The sequence below is a fragment of the Petaurus breviceps genome, unplaced genomic scaffold (genome assembly GCF_028583685.1).
Source record: "Petaurus breviceps papuanus isolate PSGF00001 unplaced genomic scaffold, PetGlider_PUasm1.0 207, whole genome shotgun sequence".
NCBI classification, from domain to species: Eukaryota; Metazoa; Chordata; class Mammalia; order Diprotodontia; family Petauridae; genus Petaurus; species Petaurus breviceps.
In genome coordinates, this window is record NW_027185850.1 from 33,613,047 (window position 1) to 33,638,125 (window position 25,079).

At 39.5% G+C, this 25,079-nt stretch overlaps 1 protein-coding gene across 1 annotated transcript in view; it reads left to right on the top strand.

Moving 5' to 3' along the window:
* Window positions 1-25,079, top strand: part of LOC138164766 (probable ATP-dependent DNA helicase HFM1) — a 111,157-nt gene that overhangs the window by 77,730 nt on the left and 8,348 nt on the right. The window contains exons 30-34 of the mRNA XM_069092729.1: window positions 5,582-5,598; window positions 16,120-16,195; window positions 16,394-16,509; window positions 17,787-17,866; window positions 18,997-19,103. Coding sequence (XP_068948830.1) covers window positions 5,582-5,598; window positions 16,120-16,195; window positions 16,394-16,509; window positions 17,787-17,866; window positions 18,997-19,103 — 396 coding nt within the window. The remainder of the gene's footprint in view (window positions 1-5,581; window positions 5,599-16,119; window positions 16,196-16,393; window positions 16,510-17,786; window positions 17,867-18,996; window positions 19,104-25,079) is intronic.

Genomic DNA, 25,079 nt, shown 5'->3' on the forward strand with positions numbered 1-25,079 from the left:
CTCATTGCCTTTTTGAGCCTCTTTTGCCATATGAGTTAGTCTATTTTTTAAGATGTTATTTTCTTCAGTCAGGTTGTTAATTCTCATTTCATAATATTCTTGCATTGTTCTCATTTCTCTTCCCAATTTTTCCTCCATGTCTCTTATTTGGTTTTCAAAATCCTTTTTAAGCTCCTCTATGGCCTGTAACCAGCTCATATTTTTCTTGGAAGCTTTTGGTGTAGGAGTTCTGACTTCACTGTCTTCCTCCTGTTCTGTACTTTGCTTCTTTTTGACCCCAAAATAGGAGTTTTATGTCGGATTGCTCTGCTTGCTTTGTTTCCTTTGCCTGCTTATGTTGCCACTCAATTACTTGACTTTTGAGCTTTTTGCCACTGTAAAACTCTGCTACCAGAGAGAGGAGCTTTGCTCCAAATCACTGGGGTTTTCACAGCTGCTGGAGCTATTAGTTGGGTGCCCTCTCTGAAGCCTCCACATGCTCTGGCAAACTGGTCACACGCCCCAGGACCTCCTCCCTAGATTACAATCCAGATCCAAGAAGGTTAAAGCAAGAGCGATTACCCCTCAGACTGGTCACTTGGTCCCCCTACACTCTTCAGGCCAGGAGTTAAGCTGCCATGTGGCAGAGGCTACATATGTGGCTGTGGTGCCTCAGCTGCTTCGCCCTCCAGGGGGTAAAGGCCGGACCGCACTCCTGAACTCCTGGTTCCCAAAGTCCACACTTCACTGACCTCTCACTTTGTCCTTAGCATCTATGGGTTGATAATTCTGCAAACCACCACAACTGCTGGTGATCTGAAGTCACTCCAGCCGGCGGCTAGTCAGGCCACCCTGAGGCTAAAACCTCCAACTCATGAGGAGCTGGGCTCAGCTCCCAGAGCACTGCACTGGTCCCTTTCTGCCGGCCTGCCTGGCTGTCTTCAGTGGGAGGTTAGCTTCTCTTTATCATTTTGTGGGTTCTGTAGCTCCAAAGTTTGTTTAGAGTCATTTTTTACATGAATTGGAGAAGGTGGAAGCAGGAGCCACACGGATGTCCTGTTTCTACTCCGCCATCTTGACTCTGCCCCCTCTACAGACCTCATTTCTAAACTATATGGAGAAATGAGTCAAATTTATAAGGACACAAATCATTCCCCAGTTGATTAACGGTCAAAGGATATGAATAGGCAGTTTTCAGATGAAGAAATTAAAGCTGTATTTAGTCATATAAAAAAATGCTCTTAATTGCTATTGATTAGAGAAATGCAAATCAATACAACTCTTAGGTGCCACATCATACCTTTCAGATTGGCTAACAGTGACAAAACAGGAAAATTATAAATGCTGGAGATGTGGGAATATTGGAACATTAATGCATTGTTGGTGGAGTTGTGAATTGATCCAACCATTTTGGAGAGCAATTTGGGAACTATGCCCAAAGGGCTATAAAAATGCACATGCCCTTTTACCCAGCAATACCAATTCTAGGACTGTATCTTAAAGAGCTCATAAAAATGGGAAAGGACCCACATGTACAAAAATATTCATAGCAGCTCTTTTTGTGTTGGCAGAGAATTGGAAATTGAGGGGATGCCCATCAATTGGGGAATGGCTGAATGAGTTGTGGTTTATGAATGTAATGGAATGCTATTGTGTCATAAGAAATGATGAGCAGGCAGACTTCAGAGAAACCTTGAAAGGCTTATATGAACTGATGGTGAGTGAAGTGAGCAGAACCAGGAGAACATTATACACAATTATAGCCACGTTGTGTGATGACTCACTTTGATACACTTACTTAGCTCTTCTCAGCAGTGCAAGGTTTTAAGACAACTCCAAAAAACTCATGGTGGAAAATGCTATCCACAGCCAGAGAAAGAACTACTGAATGGAGATCAAAGCATACTATTTATTCTCTCTCTCTCTCTTTTTTGTTTCTTCTTTCTCATGGTTCATCTCATTGGTTGTAATTCTTCTTTATGACATGACTAATGTGAAAATATGTTTAGGGGTGGCACAGTGAATAGAGCACCAGCCCTGGAGTCAGAAAGACCTGAGTTCAAATCCGAACTCAGACACTTAACACAAAAACTAGCTGTGTGACCTTGGGCAAGTCACTTAGCCCCAATTGCCCTCCAAAAAAAAAAAAAGAAAATGTGTTTAATATGAATGTATATAGAGAGCCTATATCAGATTGCATGCTGTCTTGGGGAAGGAAGAGAGGAAGGAGGCAGATAAAATTTAAAACTGGAAAGATTGTGGAACTGAATGTTGAAAACTAAAAATAAATTAGTTTTGAAAAAGAAAAAAAATTCACACTGTTTTTCCTAGCATTCACAGCCCCTCACCATCAATCAGGTTTTGCCTCATTTTCCAGACTTCACATATTACTCCCCTTAGTAGACTCCTTACTCCAACCAAACTGGACTGCTCACCATCCCTAGAACATGTCTTTTACTTTCCTGTTTTCATGCCTTCATTTGTACTTGTTAACAAATTTATTTTGTGATTCTAATAACTGTCCTTTTTCTGGATAGTAAGAGAAATTAATAGTATACTCTTACACTAATAATGAATTATTAATTTGTGATCTACCCTTTTCCTTTTATTTCTGTCCATCTCTTGAAAAGGTCAGTTAATCTCAGGTTTAGCTGAGTGATAAGATTCGCTTCTAGCCATCAAGGTACATGTTCTCAGTTAATTAGGGGTGCAGGATTCCACCCAGTTGGGACACCTAATTTCCCTTCAGAGTCTAAGCAGAATCCAGTCTAGATGAGCATTTGCCTGGGGGAAGGAACTCCTGTCCTCGCTCTCCATTAGAGTTTAGGGCATCCCAGCTTGTACAAGAGAGAACTAGCTGGAGAGGTTCTCATGGAGGTGGCTGCCTGCATGGATGCCTTGAGGCTGCTGAGTCTCAGGATCAGGCTCAGCAGGAGGAGCTGCAGCCTTTTAGCCCCCTTCCTAATTAAATGTCCACCATTCAGGCTTAATTTTCACTTGTCAGGGAAGTTCCTTTTCAGAATGGATTTGAGGTGTTTCGGAGTCTCCCTTTGGGGTCTTTGGTTACTAAGAGAAACCCCTGACCATTAATGTATTGATTACTGGCTAGCCTAATTAATAAACTGATTATTAGTTTCCCAGAAACTCTGTCTCTTGGAGTTTTCATTCATCACAGGGAGAAAGTGGATATAATGGTACTTTCTCTACTCTTTCTTCTTCACTACTGTCATCATTGCCATCATTTTATTAGACTGACTCATGAAGTAAGGTCTTTTAGCCTTGCTACTTAGTCAGTAGAGAATATGTGGTTGCCTTTGATTATGCCTAGAAGGTCTCCCCTGCTTCTTTTAGCCATCTGAAGTCCTGTCTAGCAGCTCACAGACCACCTCCTCACTGAAATCCCCATTATCTTCCCACTCATTAACAATTTTCCTCTCGGACCTTACTTTTCATATACTGCTGTGTATTATAGATAATCATTATGCATGTTTGTGGCCTGTTGACCTACTAAGACAGTAAGTTCCATGAGCACTAGGACTGTATCTTAGCTAAAGTTTGTATTTCCCCTTTGACATGCATTTCCTGAATGATGACTGCCAAGGTGGAGAATGACGGCATGTGTGAACGTGTCTAGAAAGACCAAGGCGATACAAAGGGACTAGAACTGTGCACACCAAGATCATCTGAAGGAATGTAGGATCTGTGACCCAGAAAACATGCTCAGCATTCTCCAGTAGGGAGGCATTAAACTCTCTCTGCTTTGTCTCAGAGTAGAACCAGGGCCAGGGAGGGAAACGGCAGGAAAGATTTCTGGTTAAGATGAGGAAGAAGTTCCTAACCATTAGGTGTTTCTTGTAACTTTGTAAAAGTATCTTTCCAAGTTAAGTCACCAAGAATTTATGAAGTGCCTCCTATGTGTCAGGCACCGTGCTCAGTGCTGCCCTCAAGGAGCTCCTCACTGAATGGGGAAGACAGCATGCAAACAGCCCTCTATAAGCAAGATATGGACGGGATGGTGTTAGGATCATTTCTGAGGGAAGGCACTTGCATTAAGGATCAGGATAGGCTTCTTGCAGAAGGTAAGATTTTAGCTGAGACCTTGAGGGAATCCAGATGGAGGAGATGAGGAAGGAGAAAATTCCAGACGTGGGGGAACAACCAGAGAAAATGCCCAGAGTCTGGAGATGGAGTATTGTGTGTGAAGACTATGAAGGAGGCCAGTGTTTCTGTGAAAGGAGTATGATATAAGAAGGAAGGAAAAGTAGGAAGGGACCAGATTGCAGAGGGCTTTAAAAGCCAGAGAATTTTATATTAATCTTGGAGATAATAGGGAGCCACTGGAGTTTATTGAGTAGGAAGGGTGAGGTGGTCAGACCTGTGCTTTAGGAAGATCAGTTTAGGAAGACAGCTGAATGGAGAATGGAGTGGGGAGAGACTTGAGGCAGGCAGACTCACCAACAGCTATTACAGTAATCCAGGTGTGAAGTGAGAAGAGCCTGCAATAGGCATGTACAAGAAGTATTCAAAATAGAATGGGCAGCACTAGGCAATAGATTGGATGGTGGGTGGGTGTGTGTGTGTGATAGAGAGACAGACAGAGAGAAAGAGGAGTCAAGGGTGACACCTTGGTTACAAGTCTGGGTGACTGAGAGGATGGTGATGCCCTTGACAATAACAGGGATATTAGGAAGGGGGGAGATTTGAGGAGGTAAAAGATAAATGAGTTCAGTTTTGGACATGTTGAATTTAAGGTGTCTACCAGACATTCAGTTAGAGGTATCCAATTGGCAACTAGAGATTTGAGTCTGGAGGTTGGGAAAGAGGTTAGGACTGAATAAGTAGATTTGAAAATCATCAATATAGAGATGATTATTGAATCCACAGGAACTTATGAGATCCCTAAATAAAATTATATAGAGGGAGAAGAGAACAAAACCCTATAGGACACCCATAATTAGCAGGCATGGTCTGAATGAAGATCCAGAAAATGAGACTGAGAAGGAATAGTCAGACCTGTAGAAAGAAAACCAGGAGAGATCAGTGTCATGAAAAGCGAGAGAAAAGAGAATATCATGGAGAACAGGTTGATTGACAGTGTCAGAGGCTACAGAGAGGATAAGAAACATGAGGACTGAGAAAAATCCATTAGATTTGGCAGTTAAGAAATCATTGGCAAGTTTTGATGACGTTAGAAACCAGGCTTCAGAGAGGTAAGACAGTGAGAAGAAAGGAAGTGAAGGCAGCTATTGTGAATGATCTTCTTAAGGAGTTTACTTGCAAAAGGGAAGAATAGAAATAAATAGAGCATGAGAGGTAGCAGGAATGGATAAATCAAGTGAGAGGTTGTTTTTTTTAAGAATGGAAAGAGGCATGTTTGTAGATAGCAAGGAAGCAACCAGCAGAGAGGGAGAGACTAAAAATAAGTGAAGTGGAGATGGCAGATGGGGCAATCTGCTGGAGAAGATGGATGAAATGAGATCACTTGTGCAGAGAGAGAATAAGGCCTTCGTGAGAAGGGCCAGCTCTTATGTCACCTAGGGGTGAAGGAGGAAATAGAGGTGGATGGTGTCTTGTGTGTGCGATGAAGAAGAGGAGAAAAGAGGGAGCTCTTGGGGAATGGCCTCAATTTTTTCAGTGAAATATGAGGCAACATTCTCAGCTGAGACAGTGTGGGAAGGGAAGATATGATCAGTTTGAGGAAAGGCAAAAAGTGTTTGAAAAGCTGTTGTGGTGAATGAGACAGTGAATTAATTAGGGAGATGCAAAAAGGTTGCCTTCTGCAATGAGGGCCCAGTTGAGATTATGTAACATAAATTGGTAGTGGGCCCGGTCAGCATGGTTTTGTAATTTTCTCTTTGTTTAGCATGTATAAGAATGAAAACAGTGGATGTGGGAGCAATTCAAGGCTGAAGTTTGGCAGGGCAAGAGGTAAGGGACTGCAGAGAAGAGGACAGTTAGAGTTGAACTGAACCAATTCATCAATGACCAAGATAGGGAGGAGAGGAGAGAATAACCCATGTAGGATGAAGACCTCGAAAAGAACTGAAAGGTGCAAGCATTCAAGGTTATGGGGAGAACGAAGAGCAGGGTTACCAGATGTGAGGAAGAGGTGGGATGGCACCAGATTATGATCCGATAGATTCATTAACATTAAGAACTCTCAAGAACACCACTCTTGGGCAGTTAGAAAGTGTAGACATAGACAGAGGGCAAGTTACTTTGATGAGACAATATCTAAAAAATAAATGTTTGCTGTTGTTGATTGGTTTCATGGTTGAACTTCCCAGAGTTGCACTCAGTAGAAATCACTTTAGAGACTCTCTGTGTGGAGCTAGGGTGGAGTAGAAGAGATGGCCACAGGGAACTGGGAAGTGAGGGTGTTTAAGGAAATATCAATCTGTGTTTTGTAGTCCCCTAGTATGAGGTCAGGAGATGGACTGTGGAAGGGGTGGGTAGCTCTTGGATGGGACACTGGCTTGGGAATAAGAGATCAGGCAGTGCAGAGCAGTGTAGAGGGCATATTGGGGTTCAGAATCCCTTGGATGGGGAGGGTGCAAGTGCATTAATTATTGAGGAATGAGTTCCAATAAGTTATCATAGTCCTCAGGGAGTCAGACAGTTAATGTGGAGTTGGAGCAGGCTGGTTGTGTAGAGTGAGCAGTGAGAGCTGGGCTTTCTCACAATGGGGAAGGTTCTAAGCAGGGACTCACAATCAAGCTGACCTGAGGGTAGGATCATCAGGAGGGGAGTAGGGAGAGAGGCAATTATTGTGGAGTTGTAACAGGAGAAATGGGATTCCAGAAGGGCCAATTCAATGGCCAGTCCAGGTAAGTGTCCTCCTTCCAAGGTGGTTGACTTCAACTCAAATTTTTTATGGTTGATCACAGCTACACATGATCACATTTTTATAAAGTTTATTAAAAACATTTTTATTATTTACAAGTTACATCACCATGAAATAGTTACTTGTAAAGAAAAAAAAACTTACTTTTTCCTGCCCGATTCCCAAATAATTGAAATTTTCAGCGTTAAGCTTATTCTTTTTTTTTTTTAACAAAGCATAACCAAGAAATATGTACTTTGCTAGATTTGAAGAAAACTGATGTGGAATTTATAAAGTCATTAGCATTTTAAATGCCATTCTGAGCATGAAAATTTTATGTACTTAAAGAACATGTAAGGACAAGATCATTATTTGTGCCTCTTGGAAATGCGTGCATTTAAGTAGTGGCCGAGCGCTTTCCTCTATCCTTGCTGGTGCCAAGTGTGTTAGCTTGCCAATTCGAGGACGCCACCCGGCTGAGCCTTTCCTATTTAAAAAATAAAATAAAGTGTTCAAATCTGTCAGAAAAAAAACAAAGAATTGCACAGAGCAAGACTTAAAAAATAAGAAAAGCATGAATTCATGCCATTTGTGCAGACGCGGCTCTGAATTTCTGATCAGGCTGCAGACGTTGGTACATCAGAGATGCCTGAGGTTCTTGTTTTTTGTGGAAAGTTCTTATTTCGATCCTTTCCCACAGCCTCAGGAAGCTAACTCTTGGCCCTGCTCCTCCTTGTGGCTCCGAATATTTGCTCGGAAGACACTTGTTCACTAATAAATTCATTTTATTTTATTTTACATATTTGCGACTAGGGCTCTTAAAATGTAACATGTAAATTAATGTAAATCCATATGCACATTATGCAAAACTATGGAAATGTATGTTCCAAATACCCTGAAAAAAATCTGTTAGCTTTAAACTATACCTAAGTTTACAATTTGAGTTAATGTTCTCTGAGCACCTTAGTTTTCCAGTTATTGACCTCTATCAATTTATATTTAGTAATCAGACTAATGCAGTGAAATCGGGGAAAAAAAGAAGTATATTTTCCAAGTTCTCTCCTTTTAAGAAATAGTGCCAGGATTTTGTGACAGCTCAGGAGAAGAGTGGTGTAGTGGAAATAGCCCTGGTCTGGGAGTAAGACTAAGTCAGCTCTACTGCTTAATGACCTTGTGACCTTAATCTCTCTCAGCCTTCGTTTTGTTGTCTGCAAAATGGAAATAATAATATGCATACTATATCACAGAGCTGTTTTCTCATGCAGAAAGTACTCTGAAAACTCTGAAATACAAATGTACAACTTAAGCAAGTGATAAGTATATATTACCCTGTCCTGAATCCTGTGTTTGTCAGTTTTCCTAGATTTTTCCAGGAGGCTCCCAGAATCTTCAACAAATTTCTTAGTCCCAGGCCAAGTTATTTTTATTTCCTGAGAATAGCTATGTTGAGTCACTATGCACCAGATTGAGTTCATGTCTGGAATGACATAGTTTTCTGCATTCCTGTATTCTGGGAGGAGGTAATTCCTCATTGCCCTAACTTCCATCTCAGGGCAAAGGAACAGAGCCTTAGAGGTTATAGAATATTAAAGCTGCAGGAGAGCTGAGAGATCATCTGATTTAATCCCTTTTCGTTATAGATGAGGACACCAAGGCGAGAAAATAGTGTCTCGCTTTTGGTCACAGAACTAATTAGAGGTATGTCATGGATTAGAACTGAATTGCCTAATTCTCAATCTCTTGTTATTTCTACTATTTGCAAATAAGTCATAATTAATAGCTTTACATAGTCTATGTCCTTGGTTGAATTGGATTAATCAGGATCAGGTTAGGACTGCCTATCAGAGACAGATTTCTCAAAGGCCCCTAAAGAAAAGGTAGAAAATATGGGAGATGATGGAAGTCATTTGTATTCTATATAAAGGCTTCTTTATGGAGTTTATTGTTTCTTTTTGCAATATTTTGTTCATACAAAACAAATTAGTATAAAATTAAAGCTTACATTGAATTTGAATTTATTTGCATAGGTAGTGGGGAGAGCGAGTGAGCCACAGTTCCCAAATTAAGGTAAATCCCAGGATAAACATTAAATTAGGGAGAAGGTGAAATAGGTAAATGTCAGAAAAAGGTAACACTTTTGATTAATTTCCTTACTAACAAAAATTTATACATTATGAATTGTAGTAGCTAACAATATCACACCTTCCTACAATAATCCATCCTAAAATGTGATTTGGAGACATGTTACTAAAGAGATTAAGACAACTTCCTGGATGTGTAATCAAGATATAATAAACCATAAAATTTTAAATTATGAAGAAAAATGAGAAATGCAAACAGAAAAGTGGCAGTAGTCAAGTATTATGTAAGAAGGAGAATGTAGAATAAGAATTTTTTTAGGCTTTAGCACTGTCCAGTGCTTTATTATAGTGACAAGATGGTACCAGATTCTGTAAAGTGATTTCAACTGAGTGCAACTCTGGAAAGTTCAACCAAGCAACCGGCCAACAACAAATATTTATTTTTTGGATATTACCCCATCAAAGTCAACTTCTAACTAAACCCTCTGTGTCTGTATATATACCTTCTAACTGCCCCAACAGTTATAAAATTCTTGAGTTACAAGTACCATTTTCCCATGTAGAGATATATATAAGCAGTTTAACCTTATTGAATCCCTTATGTTTCCTCTTCCTTGTTTACCTTTTTATGCTTCTCTTGAGTCTTGTATTTGAAAATAAAATTTTCTGTTCAGCTCTGATCTTTTCATCAGGAATTCTTGAAAATCCTCTGTTCCATCAAGTATCCATTTTTCTCCTGAAGCATTATACTGAGTTTTTCTGGGTAGGTGATTCTTGGTTGTAATCTTAGCTCCTTTGCCTTCTAGAATATTATATTCCAAACCCTCTGATTCTTTTATGTAGAAGCTACTAAATCCTATGTAATCCTGAGTATGGCTCCATGATATTAGAACTATTTCTTTCTGGATGCTCGTAGTATTTTCTCTTTGACTTGGGAGTTCTGGAACTTGACTATTAATATTCCTAGGGTTTTCATTTTGGGATCTCTTTCAGGAAGTGATTGGTAGAGTGTTTAAATTTCTATTTTGCCCTCTGGTTCTAGGATACAAGGGCAGTTTTCCTTAATGATTTCTTGAAAAATCATGTCTAGGCCCTTTTTTTGTTCATGGCTTTCAGGTAGTCCAGTAATTCTTAAATTATCTCTATTTTCCAGGTGAGTTGTTTTTCCAATGAGATGTTATACATTTTTTTCCTATTTTTTCAGTCTTTTTATTTTGTTTCTTGATGTCTCCTAAAGTCATTAGCTTCTACTTGCCTAATTCTAATTTTTAAGGAATTAGTTTTTTTCAGTGAGCTTTTGGACCTCCTTTTCCATTTGGCCAATTCTACCTTTTAAGGAATCATTTTTGTCAGTGAATTTTTGTACATCATTTTCCATTTTTTTTTGTGCTTCCTTTACCAAACTCTTGACTTTTTTTCATGATTCTCTTTTATCATTTTCATTTCTTTTCCCAATTTTTCTTCTATTGATCTTATTTGTTTTTTAAAATACTTTTTGACCTCTTCCAGGAATTATTTTTGGGTCTGAGGCCAATTCACATTTTCTTTGAGGCTTAGCATCTAGGCATTTTGACATTGTTGTCCTCTTTGGAATTTGTGCTGTGATTTTTCCCTGTCAACATAATAGCTTTCTATGATCAGGTTCTTTTTCTGGGTTTCTTTGCTCATTTTTCCAGCCTATTTCATGACTTTTCAAGTTGGACTCTGCTCCTGGGATGCAGGAAGCATTGTCCCAAGCTTCTTGCGCTGGGGGCACGGTGCCTTGTAGCTGTCCTGCTGCGGTAGTAGAGGCCTCACAGACCTCACAGCTTCACAGTTGAACTGCTGTGCTGGGGACTGTGGGGCCTAGCCACTGACTGGTACCAGGTCTCCACGGCCTCTCCATTGGCTTGCTGGGTTGAGGCCTACTGCTGGATGGCCTGGATTCCTCCTTTACTGGACTACACTCCCCTTGTATGCAAGACTTTTCCAGACAACCTCCTAAGTTGTCTTGGGCTGGAAATTTGTTTCACCCTGCCCTTTCATCGGTTCTGCCACTCCAGAATTCATTTTAATGCATTATTTTATAGTCGTTTAGAGGTGAATTTGGGAAAGTTCAGGTGAGTTCCTGCCTTACCCTCCCATCTTATGGCTCCTCCTTTCTCCCAAACATTTATTCAGAGCCAAGCAGTGTGCTAAGCTCTGGGAAGGTAAAGAAAGGTGAAAGACAGTCCCTGCCCTAAAGATGCTCACAGTCTGAAGGGGGAGACAACAGGAAACAACAAAAAAACAGACTTGAGAATTTCCAAGTGTGGGCCCAATCATGGATTATCAGTCTCTCATTCTGGGACCAACCTAAGCATGTTTAAGGAGGTTCATCACTAGGTTGGCCACATACGGACAAATATTTTAGCCATAGCTGCTCTTAAAGACTGTCTCCTGATGTGTTGGTTGAAACCTGTGTCAATGGAGAAAGGACCCACACTGACAAAAACACTGATTGTTGAAGAAGTGACATAGCATTGTCCTGGAGTGGAGCAGGGGAGGTAGAGGACAGGGACAGAGTTGTTTGAGTGGTCTATATGAATACCTTATTTGTTTGACAGTTATATCCCTAGAGCTGAGGGTTATGACAATTTGCTAAATGTATTTCTTAAGGACTTCCAACTTCCTTTTTTTCTAATGTTCTCTATTCACCAAGCAACCTTCTGATCTTAATTTGGTTTTCCAAGTAAGTTTCTGTACTGGGAAGAGAACGTGGTGACAGGCCAGCACAAATATCTTGTGTGCTGAGTAGTTACGTTTCTAATTGCAAATTCATAAATTAGCTTTCTGATTCATATCAGATTCAGCTGAATTTGAGTAGCATGAGCAAACCCAAGGGTAAGCTGACCCCTGAAGTACCAGCCTTTAGAACTAAAGAATTAGATCTTGGACCTGTGGCCACCTTATTACAATTTAAATAGTTTCAAAAAATGCCCCATCTCTTATCTATCTAATTACAATGTGATGCTTATATGTTTTAGCAAACACAGTATTTTCCAGATTTTTCCACTAAGTTTCTTCAAATCTTGTTATTCCTATAATCATTTACATTGTAGTGGCACATACATTACTTTTAAAAATCTTTTCTTTAATTAAGCAACTTTTTAAAAATGACCTTTAAATCAGTTTTCTAAAGTTCTCATTTAAATAAGTAAAGGAATTTCAAGTCTTAATTTATCTTTCAAAGAGTTTTCTAAAGCTTATTTTGTACCCTGTAGCTCCAAATTTCTTTGAATAAACATTTCAGCTGTTAGCTAAGAAGCCAGCAGTTTACTATCATGGACATTTGTTTTCTTCAGAATCATTAACATTTTATCCTACTGCCTCTATCCTCCTGAAGTGCTAACTTTTATCATAAGAGAGCATGTCAAGGAGATATCTTAGAACCATGCTGATTAGGTCCATGTGTTACCTCAAATAGTCCCTCATTACCATCAGACAATGCTTTGGTTGTTGTTCAGCCATTTCAGTCACGTCCAACTCTTTGTGATCCCATTGGTGTGGTTTGCTGTTTCCTTCTCCGGCTCATTTTACAGCTGAGGAAAATGAGGCAAACAGGGTTGACTGACTTACCCAGGATCACAGAGCTGGTGTCTGAGGATAGATTTGAACTCATCTTCTTGACGTAAGACCTGGTACTCTGTCCACTGCACCACCTCTTTTTACATCTCAGCTCACTGCCCTCACCCCCCATGCAGGCTTTGCAAACCCTTTTCATCTCTCCTTAAATTTCCCATCGCTTCTCCTCTCCCTACCCTTTTCTCTTCCTCATCTCATATCACCCAGTTAGTTTCTGCCACTCTTTCCTTCTTCGCCCCTCTCACATGAAAAGGTGGCCCTTCTTGCCACAGCAACCTCCTCTTCATACACAAGTGATCCCATTCTATCTTGTCTTTTCCAATAGATTTCTCCCTATATCATTCCCATTCTCTTTTCTATCTCTCTCTCTGATTACCAGTTGCTTCCCTGTTGCTTACAAACATGTCTGTGTCTCCCCCCCTCCTCAAAAAACTGTCTCTTGATCCATCCTTCCCTGCTAATTGTGGTCCTCCATCTCTCCTGCCTTTTAGGACTCAGCTTCTTTAGAAAGCCTTCTACAATAGCTCCTTCCATGTCCTTTCCTCTCACTCTCATCCTGCCTGCCTTCTGGCATAATCGTTCAACTGAACTGAACTGAAATTACCCTCTCTAAAGTTACCAACAGTCTCTTAATTTCAAAAAACTAGTAGCCTTTTCTCAATCTTCATCCTTCTTGACTTCCCTATAGCCTTTGATACTGTTGATCACTCTCTTCCTCTTGATGCTCTCATCGTTCTAGGTTTGCATGACTCTCCTGGTTCTCCTCCTACATTTCTGACTGTGCCTTCTCAGTCTTCTTTGCTGGATCTTGATCCTGGTCACTCCTGCTAGGTGTAGGTGTCCCACAGGGTTCTGTCTTGGGTCCTCCTCTCTTCTCCCTCTAAACTATTTCATTTGGTAACCTCATCAGATGCCTTTGATTTAATTATTGTCTTTATGTTGACATTCTCACATCTACTTATCCAGCCTTAGCCTCAGTATAGGCCTCTATTCTTGCATTTTCTATTGCCTATTAAACATCTTGAACCGAATGTCCAGACCTCTTAAACTCTGATTATCCGAAACTAACCTCGTTATCTCACCCCAGACCTCCCCCTCCTAACTACCCTGTTATTGTTAAGGGTGCCACCATCCTCCCAATTTCCTAGACTTGCAACCTAGGTATCATCCTTAACTCTTCACTTTCTCTCACCCTTCATAGCTAATCTATTGCCTAGTCCTGTCAGTTATCCCTTTGTAACATTTCTTGTATATGCCCCTTTCTCTCCTCTGATAACTGCCATGACCCTCTTATGGGGCCTCTTCACTTCATGCCTAGACTATTACAAAAACCTTCTGGTTGGTCTGCTTGCCACAAATCTCTTTGCACTCCAGTACATCTTCCCCTCAGTTGTTAAAGAGTGATTTTTCCAAAGCACAGATCTGACCATGTCACATCTCCTCCCCCTCAAACCCCTGTCTCCCACTGAATAAACTCCATTGACTTCCTGTCACCCCTGGGCTCAAATATAAAATTTTCTGTTTGGCATTCAAAGCCCTTCATGACCTCCCCTTCCCCACACATTCCCATTCCCTTATAATATATATAATATATACCCTACCATGGACTCCAGTCTTGTGACATTGATCTTCTTCCTGTTCCTTGATCAAGACACTCCACCTCCAGACTCGAGGTGCCTAATTTTCACTAGCTATTCCCCATGTGCTCTCTCGCCTTATCTCGGTCTCTTTACTTCCTTCAAATCTCAGCTATAATCCTCCCTTCTACAGGAAGCTGTTCCCAATCCCCTTACTCTAGTGCCTTTGCTCTCTTGATTGTTTCCAGTTTTTCCTATAGATTGATTGTTTGTACATAGTTATCTGCATGTTGTCTCCCGCATTAGATTGGGATCTCCTTGAAACCTTTCTTTGCATCCCCAACATTTATCCTTGTATATAATAGGTGCCTAATAAATGTTTATTGACTGAATATGTACACACACACACACACACACACACACATGCCCCAGATTGAAAAAGCAGGCATTTCTTCCTTCTATTTTTGTATCCTTTTCCTTTTTCATAATCATCAGCATCTCAGTTTATTAGCATCAATAGTGTGCTTGACTTTAGCAGAAACGTTTTCTATTAATTCTGTGTTTCTGTGATGAAATGCCAAGTTTGTGCCCTCATGACCACTTCTGTCACCTAAGGATATAACAACTTCTTCTAGTAGCCTATGGCCTCCAGATATAGCCCTTTTCATACTCCTCCACAGGAATAAAGCACCCATATCCATAGCAACGCAATCTCTAGCTGTCTGTCTTGACTATAGCAAAGACAATTTTATTATAAGTTTAAAATTTTATCATGTTATAAATTATATGCAGGTAGTCAAATAAAGTCACATTAAGTAGATAGCAGGTGTAACTTTATCCAACTTAGGGGATCGGTCTTCAAGATGTCCAGATGCAAGGGGATATGTGATAGAAGCCATATTCATATAGCTTTGAATTTGGGTTCAAATCCTGCCTATAATTCTTACTATCTTACTACCTTACTTACTATGTCTTGGAACATGTTATGTTACCTCCATGGACCTCAATTTCCTCATATGTAAAATGAGACTGCATTAAATGGCCCCTTAAATCCCTTTGAGGTTTAGATATATGATCTTATAACATTTATTCCTGTAGATATATAATTTATGTCCATTGTTTGAGAAATAGCACACCTAAATTTGGAGAGGCTTATTATCTGATTATCTGTAAGGAAATGTGTTTTTGGAGCCACCATCACTCTCAAGGACTACATACTAAATTACAGAGGTAATGAGGTCTGCGTCAGTGGTGGAAAATGAAGTTACAAATATTTGAAACACTAGATACACATGATCATAGAATAATAAGATAATAATCGGAAAGAGGCCTTAAAGATCATGTAATCCAACCCCTTCCTTTTTCAGATTGGAAAACTAAAGGCCAGAAAGAAGAAATTAATGAAAATGCACTTATTTATAAATGTAAAAACAGTTTTTAAGTGCTTTCTTTTTTCTTTACACTGTGCTAAGTGCTTATGATTGTGTTTTAAGCAGTCATTCAAGATCACACAATGAATTACTTATAACCAACTTTGCTTTGGAACATGAATAGAGTATTCAAGCTAACATTTGACAAATTTCAAGGCTTCAGGAAATGTTGGGTGTCAGTTGCCTTTAATGGCACCCTAGCCACAAATTAATCTACATAGTCTAAAAATTCTCTGTTGCAAATAGCTTTTTTCTAATCTCTTATTATTTTCACTGTTACTACCCTAGATGAAGCCCTCACTGTGTCTTGACTGGACTATTACTTTCACCTCAAAATGGGTCTTTCTGTCCTCAGTCATTTCCTTTTCCAGTGCATTCTTATGAATCACTACCAAACTGACCTTCATATTGATTGTCAAGACCAGCTGTGCTTTTCTCAAGAATGTTCTTGTAATACTGTATAAGGAAAATGGTGATATCTGAGGAAGGCTGCTTCTCATAATCACTTTGTTTAGTGAATGTATAAAAGAAACAAAATGAAAATCAGTAACATTAAATTAAGCATAGTAATAGATTCTTATCCTTATTGTCATTATCATTCTTCAGGAAGCATCTGCAACAGAAAGAACACTTGCAAAATATCTGGAAACAGAGACTGCCACCATCATTGTAAAAATAAAGATACATGTGGGCATGATTGCTGTGAGTTTCTTAGAATGGGGTCATTTCAGGCTTTAAAATTTTACAATGGTAATGCTTATGTTATCTTGAATATAGTCTCTATGTACAACTTTATTTCTTTTGTATGCAATATGAGAAAAGATAACTTAGATTCTGAGAAATTAGTCTCTATAAAAACATGTAAATGTGACCTAAAGAATCTTAAATTTCTCTTCAAAGGTAAAATTGGAGTTGCACAAAAGTCAGAAATGAAAGAGTCAACATTTTCTTCCTATCTAACTGATTTAAGACACAGGGATGCCATTTCATCTGTTCCCCCAGTTAAACGCCTCAAGGTTAGTTTTCTGAACAATACCATATTGTTTAGTTCTGTTCTGTATCAATTAAATATGCATGTATATTCACCTGTCTCTAGATTCTCTGATATAGGCATCTCTAGTTCTTTCAGCCAGGCTTCAGATGGCATGATCTGCAGGCTCTCCACCATCGTATTTGCCACCTTTTCTGGACCATCACCAGATTATTGATGTCTTTTCTGAAATGTGGCATCCAGAATGGAATACAGTACTACAGATGTGGTCTGACCAGGGCATAGTATAGTGAGATTACCAGTTACTTCCTTGTCCTAGATACAGTGCCTTTCTTAAGTCTTAAGACTGCATTAACTGACTTGGCCACCATACCATACTGTTGACTCATATTGAACTTCTAGTCCACTAAAACCCCCAGATCTTTATTAGACAAACTGCCATCTAACCATGTCTCACTATTTCGTACTTATAAAATTGAATTTTTTAATCAAAGTGAATTATATTACATTTAAACTTAGCAGATTTAGCCCAGTGACCTAGCCTGTCACTATTTTTTTTTGATACTAATAACTGTTGTTCAGTATCTTACTCCTGCTCTGTTTGTTATCTTTAGGGACTTACCAATAAGGGTAAACTGCTAACTCCTATGTTGTCTTTTTTGGGCTCTATCTTAAATGGAACACTGAAATTAAAGATCTTATCTGCCAAGCCTTTGTCCTACCTCCATATGCAAGACCTTGAATAATTCTTAAAGGCTGACCTTGAACAAAAACTCCCTTCCCAAGTGATCTGAGAGTTCCCACCAGATGAAAGAAAAGTCAGTAGGATGTCATATTGCTGTACCCAATGAATGAATTTCAGTACTGTTTCATGCTGTTTAATGAAACCAGATCAGCAGCTAGGGTTGGAGCAGTATATATCCTCTTATGGAGCCAGGGAGTGGAATCAGGGTGATGGTAGAGCACTCATTTCTTGGCTAAGATGAAAAGAGATGGAATGATTCACATCACAAGAGGCTAAAAGGAGGGATATAGTGAGAGTGGACCTAGTACATAGAATTTGAAGTAATTTCTGCTTCCACCAGTACCAGACCACCTTGTCCGGTAGTACAAGATTACTTCATGGCAGCCAGCTGTAGTTTCCCTGCTTTGTTTTGTGTTTTCAGTTTTTCTTGTTAATTTATAACCTTTGTATATATGCCCAAGGATCTTCATTAAACCCTTCATCTGTTAAAATTTATTCATGTGTAATAGAGAGAGAATTTGTTTTTTCTTCCAGTAATTTGTTTTTTCATCCAATAGATGCAGATAAATAAATCTCAAAATGTGGATCTTAAGAAATTTCATTTTACTCCAAGGGCTTTGCTTCCAGTTTTCCCAAGGTACTACCGCTACTGCTACTCCTGTTACTACTACATTATTCTTGGAAGTTGTATCTGCAGGGAAACTCTGAACATAAATCTTCTTTTCTTATAAGCACAAACATAGTAGAGCACATTCAACCAGGAGTCATTTAACCTGAAGTTAAGCACAGGCTCTTCTGTATGACCATTGCCAGATGCTCAATCTTTCTGGGCTTCAGTGGCCTCATCCAAAAATACAATTGTTGGACTAGATGTTCCCCCAAATCCTTCCCAACTCTGACTTTCAATGCGTAGCAGGAATGTGCTTATTCAAGAAAAGGGTTGCTATCATGTGCCCTTAGCTTTCAGTGTTCATTTTAAGGATGTAGAGTAGTTCCAAAGGACCTTTCTCCCAAAATACTGCTGTTACACCATCTTCAGGAATGCTAGGCATGTTAGGCCAAACCATGAAGAAAGCAAAGTCTTCTCTGCAATCCCTTCCCCACTGTAAGATGAGTGGAACTAGGGTGTTCCCTTTCTGGCCAGGGATCCCCTAGGTTTTTTGCCATAATTCACTCAGTACCCACCTTCTATTATACTCAGTTATCTTGTATCTTATCCCCTTGTACTCTGTGAGTTCCAAAAGATCCATGTGATCATGAAGACCATAATGTAATTTGATAAGCAAAATTATGCTCATGAGAGAAAGGACTGAAGTAGAAGGTTGCCCCTTCTACAACCCAGGCCCTGAAAGGAAACATTTCTTCCCTCTCCTAAGAATGCTTTTTATCAGTGGCCTTCTATACCCAACACCTTTGTTGTCTAGTCTTAAAAATAATAAGAATGGTGGGAATTTCAGACAAAGAAGGGATGGCAAAGTTGTGGAAGTCAGAAAGAGGAGATGTGTGGGTGCAGGTGGGATTTCTCAATATAACTTTCACATTACACTAAGTAGAAAGCTCTCTAATCCATGTATGTACAACTCTAGCCCAATATGTATATATTTCCACCTCCTTTCTTCCCACTTCAGATTGACATAAGTGACTCGGAAAAGGGATGAATGAGTGGGTCATAGATTTTCCCCCATTTGTTTGAATAAGTGGTTTTTAGTCTCTTATTAATTTTTATATTTATTTCCAATTTTCTCTTGTTTCCACAAATCTATAAAGGTCGAAATGTACACAAATTTCTCCATCTTTAGTGAAAAAATGGGATTCTCCTGAAGTCTGTGAAAAATCCCAGCAACAATTGCAATCAGCTTATTATGGAGAAAAGGGTAAGTTACCACAGGTATGTTGCAATAAGGGAAATGATTTTTCATTACTTCAGATTGAAATGTAATAATATTGAAAAACAAACATCTAAAATTATTCTAACCACCAACTCAGCTACATTTACTGTTGAATTACTGGTTCAAGTTCAATCAATCAGTTATTCAAGGGTGATGATACCAATACAATGAATACAGCGGTCCCTGCCCACCAGGGGCTTACCGCTGGTCATCCTCATTGTTTTTACAGTCTAACAGAGGAGACCAATTTTCTGTCTAATTTTTATTTTTATTCATATCATAATCACAAAATAGAATAGATATTTGCATACATAGTACAATGGAAAAGATCATATAAGAAAGGGCAGGTGTCTCTATTATATACAGCTCACTTTTCATTTTAAGAATCTCCTATGACCAGTCTGTAGCTTTTAAAATGCCCTGTTTTTCTGACCTTCTTTCTGTTATTTCAGAGGATCTTTCTATTTCTCTTGGAAGAGAGGGAAATTCCTTTCCTTGGCATTTTGCTAAAGTAGAATTCTGTGATCCCTGATATCTTTTCACTTAAATGTCATACATGCCCTACATATGATCTGGATACATTTATCTAAGCGAAAGAAAAATATGAGAATGTGGGGTTACATATAAATATGTATGCACACATATAAATACATAGTCAACAAAGGAAAGCTAAAGAAGTATATTTAATTTGTATGCTTAAGCATGTAAATGTTTCAGTTTAAACACCTTTTCTACTTCAGTGCACTTGTGATCTCATTAACATATGTACTCCATACAACAATGCAGATCACAATCCATCCATGCCTTCCTGCCTGTGTGACTGTTATACCTGTCTTCCCATGAGTCCTTTACAAGTGATTCACCTCATGTACCAGGATATTTCTGTAGATCTGGAGACTGTATCTGCTGGCAGACAGACGATTCTTCCAGACCCAGGAAGCAGTAAGGCTGTGTGACCATATTTGAAAAGATAGTTTCTTCATGCTCGCATCCTAAAGAAAGGAGAGAATGAAGCCTTGTAGGAAGTGAGAGATGAGCAATTCATTTGAGAGGACGTGACTGTCCGTGGCACACTGAGAGAGAAACAGAGGAGCTTTGGGGATCAGCAGTGCCACTGCTGCTGGTGATGCCACTGCTGTGATTTGGGGGCTGAGCCCCATGGAGCCGATACTTAAAAGACTGCAGTGGTCTGTGCTGAGAACGGTGACAGTGATGCCTAACCTCTCCTTTCTCTTTTCTCTCCCCAGGGAGGAGATCTATCTGTTCCAAAGATTATCAGTTTCTTTAAAACTATTGCTTATAATGTTTACCTAGCCATGTCCAGTATCTTTTATTTTTATTTTTGGAGAGGGGAAGGTAGGGCACTTGGGGTTAAGTGACTTGCCCAAGGTCACATGGCTAGTTTTGTGTTGTGTCTGAGGTCAGATTCTGACTCCAGGACCGGTGCTCTAGTCACCGCGCCACCTAGCTGCCCCAGTGCTTTGGTATCTTGATAGCAAACTAGCATCAAGATGAAACTGCAATTTACCCAATGGGTGATGAGTTTCTATCCAGCCTCAGACAGTCACTAGCTGTGTGACCCTGGGCAAGTCACTTAACCTTGTCTGCCTCAGTTTCCTCATCTGAAAAATAAGCCTGAGAAGGAAATGGTACCATACTAGTATCTCTGCCAAGGAAACCTCAAATGAGGTTGTGAAAAGTTAGATAGGACTTAGTAATGACTGAACAACAATCTCATTTGCTCAAGGATGGTTTGGAGGGAGGTCTGGTTGGCTCCCCAGGGAAAGAGAAGGAACCTCTCTAAAGTGTTGAAAGTGCAGGGGGTTTTCTTTTCTGGGCCTCAAAAGAACTAGTTACCATTAAGCACTATTATAATTTCTCAAAAGCAGGGGAAAGGGAAGCCATGTGAATCCAAAATAACATGAATTCCCCTGGGCAAAGAATAAATAAAATAGCAATATTAGGAGGAAAGGTCTGATCAACAGCAGCTTTTTCTCTAAGACCCTGTGTTTTATTGGCTTCAGGTAAACTGCTTCTGATCAGTCTTATCAGGGTTTCCCCCAACAGGTACAGGAAGCTCCATCTAGGCAGGGGTGAAGGCACTGGCTAACGGAAAGTAATACCTGTTGGAACACCTGAAGATAGGAGCTGGGACATAGTGACTACTCACATGAGAGAGACCAGAGAGCGCGAGTAATTCACTTTCCTGCTAAGCCCAGTGACTCCAAAACAAGCAACTGCAGCCGCTGTTCCATGTGGAAACCAGTGGAATATATATCATTTTGTCTAGGTTAGCAGGGCAGAATTTGGCATGGAGTTGAAAAAGCCGTTGTTAGTCTCTCTCCTCTAAACCTTATTAGTTTTGTGTCCTGGACTTTAACCTCTTTGCATCTGAGGCAGTTGTGAGGACTTCTCTACTGAATGATAGATGAACGCCAGTCTGTATTGTGAAAGGAATTAGCGCACAAGGATTTCCTCCTGCTGACCTGACCGCAGATCTACTGTGTGTTCTCATGTAGCCGATAACTTGCCTTGCCCTGCTTGTCTGGCACAATTCATTAGTACTGTGCTGTAGAAGCGCATATCTACTACGTACCATCCATTCCTCTTTAGTTGACCTTCCATTTTTATCCTTCCAGAGTGTTGGTATGTTCTGACTTGTAGCCATAAAATATCATTGGAAGAATAATGGTGTTAAAGATAGCCCTTGGTTTCATGAAGAAGCTTGGAATTATTAAAAAGCCCTGAAGAGTTTCCCAGAGATGCTTTAGTCTGCTCTTACTCTCCTGTTCAATTTTGGGCCCCACCTATTTTTCATTTGTTATATCTTTTCATCATCTATCCATTGATAAATGAGCTCTGTCCATTCAACTGCTTATCATAGCTAGGATGGAATACTTGTGGTTGGGGGTGTCGATGTATTTCTTCCCAGGTTCTTTGGCAGCTTAGGTCCCCTTCTCAAGGCAACCTGTAGGCCAAGTACCTTTGAGTGATTATGGAGCTCATTTGGGAAGTTCTGCAGTGTTTTCTGTTGAATCAAAATCATCCACAAACAGGAGCATTTTGGAAGACCCCATCCATCTGTAATAAGGGGTTTTTAACCTGGAGTCTGTGACCTTTTTTTAACATTTAGAAAGCTTTATTCTGAGAAGGAATCTTTGGCACCTGTGCCAAAGGGGCCTATCACACAAAAGTGATTAGGAACCCCTGATTTATAGGGAATCTTGCTTCCATTTGTTCTTTGTGCTATACATCCTTCAAAGTGACAGTGGCAAATATTTTTGGCAAGAATTCATCTTCTAATTTTGTGCCTCATTTGATAGTAGTAACCAGTCATCAAAGATTACTATTATCTCTATTGTTATGTCTGGTTATAAAGGGTATCTTATACAATTTGGCACGTACATGGGAAACACCTGATTTGAAAGAGAGTTTTTTAAGGTAGCATTTTGCTCTACCAAGTAGCATCTGTGCCTTTCACTCAGCTAGATGATTGTAAAGATGGGGGTCTGTCTGCTTTGGATACATATTGTTTGTGAAATCCTGGCTATTCCCTTCTCATACTTTGATCAGAGATGCCCTTGATGTGTAGACGTGTAGTTTATTCTCATAAACAGACATGCAGTTTGGTAGTTGTTGATATTCTCTAAGTCACCAGTTTGTCTGTAATAATGAGGTCCCAGATTTTTTCCAAAGCTTTTGATATCCTCTTTAAATACCTTGGAAATCAATCCCTCATCTGCCCTCAAAATCAGGTTACCTATAACACAGAGGCCCTCTGTGTATACTTGGTCTAGTCCAGCTGTAGTTTTCATCTTCATTTTTGTCAGGGCCATTTCTGCTTTCCCAAGAAGCACATCAAAGACTGAGATGTCAGAGTATAAGATGCTGGCTTCGTGTCTTTGACAGTGAAAAGAATTTGGTATGAAAATCATGATAGATTTTTTTCCCACTTTTTTGCTGTTTGTTGTCCTCCCTCTACTTTCATTTTTAAATACTTCTGGGATGACTTGCTTTAATAGGTCTCTTGTCAGATTTTATACCTTCTTTGCTATGTATTGCTTCTCACTGTATTGTTTTATGAGGTGATGGTGCTTGTAACCTTCCATGAAGTTTCACAAATGAGCTTATATTCTAAAACTAGTGCTGTTCTTGGTTTTGATACCTCTGCTTGGTAATGTTGTGTTTACTGGTTAAGGCAGTTTTAAATATACATGTGTGTATATACATATACATGCATATATGTAAAACTTAATTTGACTTTCTTAAATCTTTTTAGAAATACTTTTCACATTTTGACTGTCTCTAAAATGGTCCAGTATAATTCTGCACCTTTTTTACTAAATTTTTCTGGATTTTGGTACATAGTCGAAGTATAATCTAACTTTATTGTCTTCTAATGTGTCACTTTTTTTTTTGTAACAGTGCCTGTTTCCATATGTTTTTCCTCTATAAAACTGTGGCACATATGCTTACTCACCTACTTGCAGTATAGAAGCATAGAACCTGGCTGAACTTTTTGGAGGGTCCGTGGGGGAAGATTAAATCATCTCCTTGAAGTCACATTGTTGAAGTAGCATGATAGAGTGCTGAACTTCAGTTCAGAAACACCTGGGTTCAAATTCTTCCTCAGACACTTTAAAGTCTTTGACCCTGGGCAAGTCACTTCATCTATGTATGCCTCAGGCTATTCCCTAGGATTTATCTTCTGAATCAGAAGGGGCCTGCATTCTATCAATAGAGGGAATTCCTCAAGCTGGTGAAATCATAGATCCTTCAACTATGTGTCCCCTTTATAACATGTCACTGAGGGGAAAGGATTTCAAAAGTACGTGTGGTAATGTCTTATAGGAAAACCTCTTATGTGCATCTTCTTCCCTCATGCATGCTTAAGCTGCTATTTTCTAAAACCTCATCCAGGCAAGGATGAGAGTATATTTACCAAGCTAGTTCATTTTTATAAATAATTACTTAAGCACAAGAAATAGTCAAGAAAAGACCCATTATTTCCACCTAGAATTTCAAAGTGTTTGCCCTCTTTTCTCAAAACCTGAATAAAAACAACATTAAAGAGAGGATATGGAAAGAGAGTTTACTTCACTATTTTTAATTATTGTCACTCCTTACATTTTTCATATATATCTATGTATGTGTATACATGTTACATATATGTAATATATATTCAACTTACTGTTTCTCCATATTACTGCTTTTTTTTCATCCTTCAACAAATCATTATTAAATTCAATAAACATTTATTCCTTTCTTACTATGACCAGAACTCTGTGCTAGGTACAGGAGGAAAGACCAAGTTTATATTAGATGAGGTATATGCCCTTGTGGAGTCTGTAGCCTAATTAACAGCTATAAGCTGCTAGGTAGTGCTAGATAGAGTGCTAGATCTGAGGTCAGGAAGACCTAGGTTCAAACCCAGCCTCAAATACTTAACTGTGTGACCGTGGGCAAGTCACTTCACCGCTGCCTGCCTCAGTTTCCTCACCTGTAAAATGGGGATGATAACAGCACCTACCTCCCAAGGTGGTTGTGAGGACAAGATGAGATATTTGTAACACACTTAGCTAGTGCCTGGCACATAGTAGGCACTTCATAAATGCTTATTCTTTTCTCTAATTATAAGGATATGACCTATATACAGATGACTCAGTGGCATCCACTCCGGGCCATCTCCCCCATTTATAACTGCTAGTTACAGATTTGGTTCCCAGAGAGTAACTGCCAGGTAGGAATCACACACAGAGGGTCCATAGTCCTAACACTAAAGCTCACAAGCCCACACAAGTGAATCACACTCAGAGGCTCCATAGTCCTAACACTAAATAAAGCTCACAAGCCCGCACTAGTGAATCACACTCAGAGGCTCCATAGTCCTAACACTAAAGCTCACAAGCCCACGCTAGTGAATCACACTCAGAGGCTCCATAGTCCTAACACTAAAGCTCA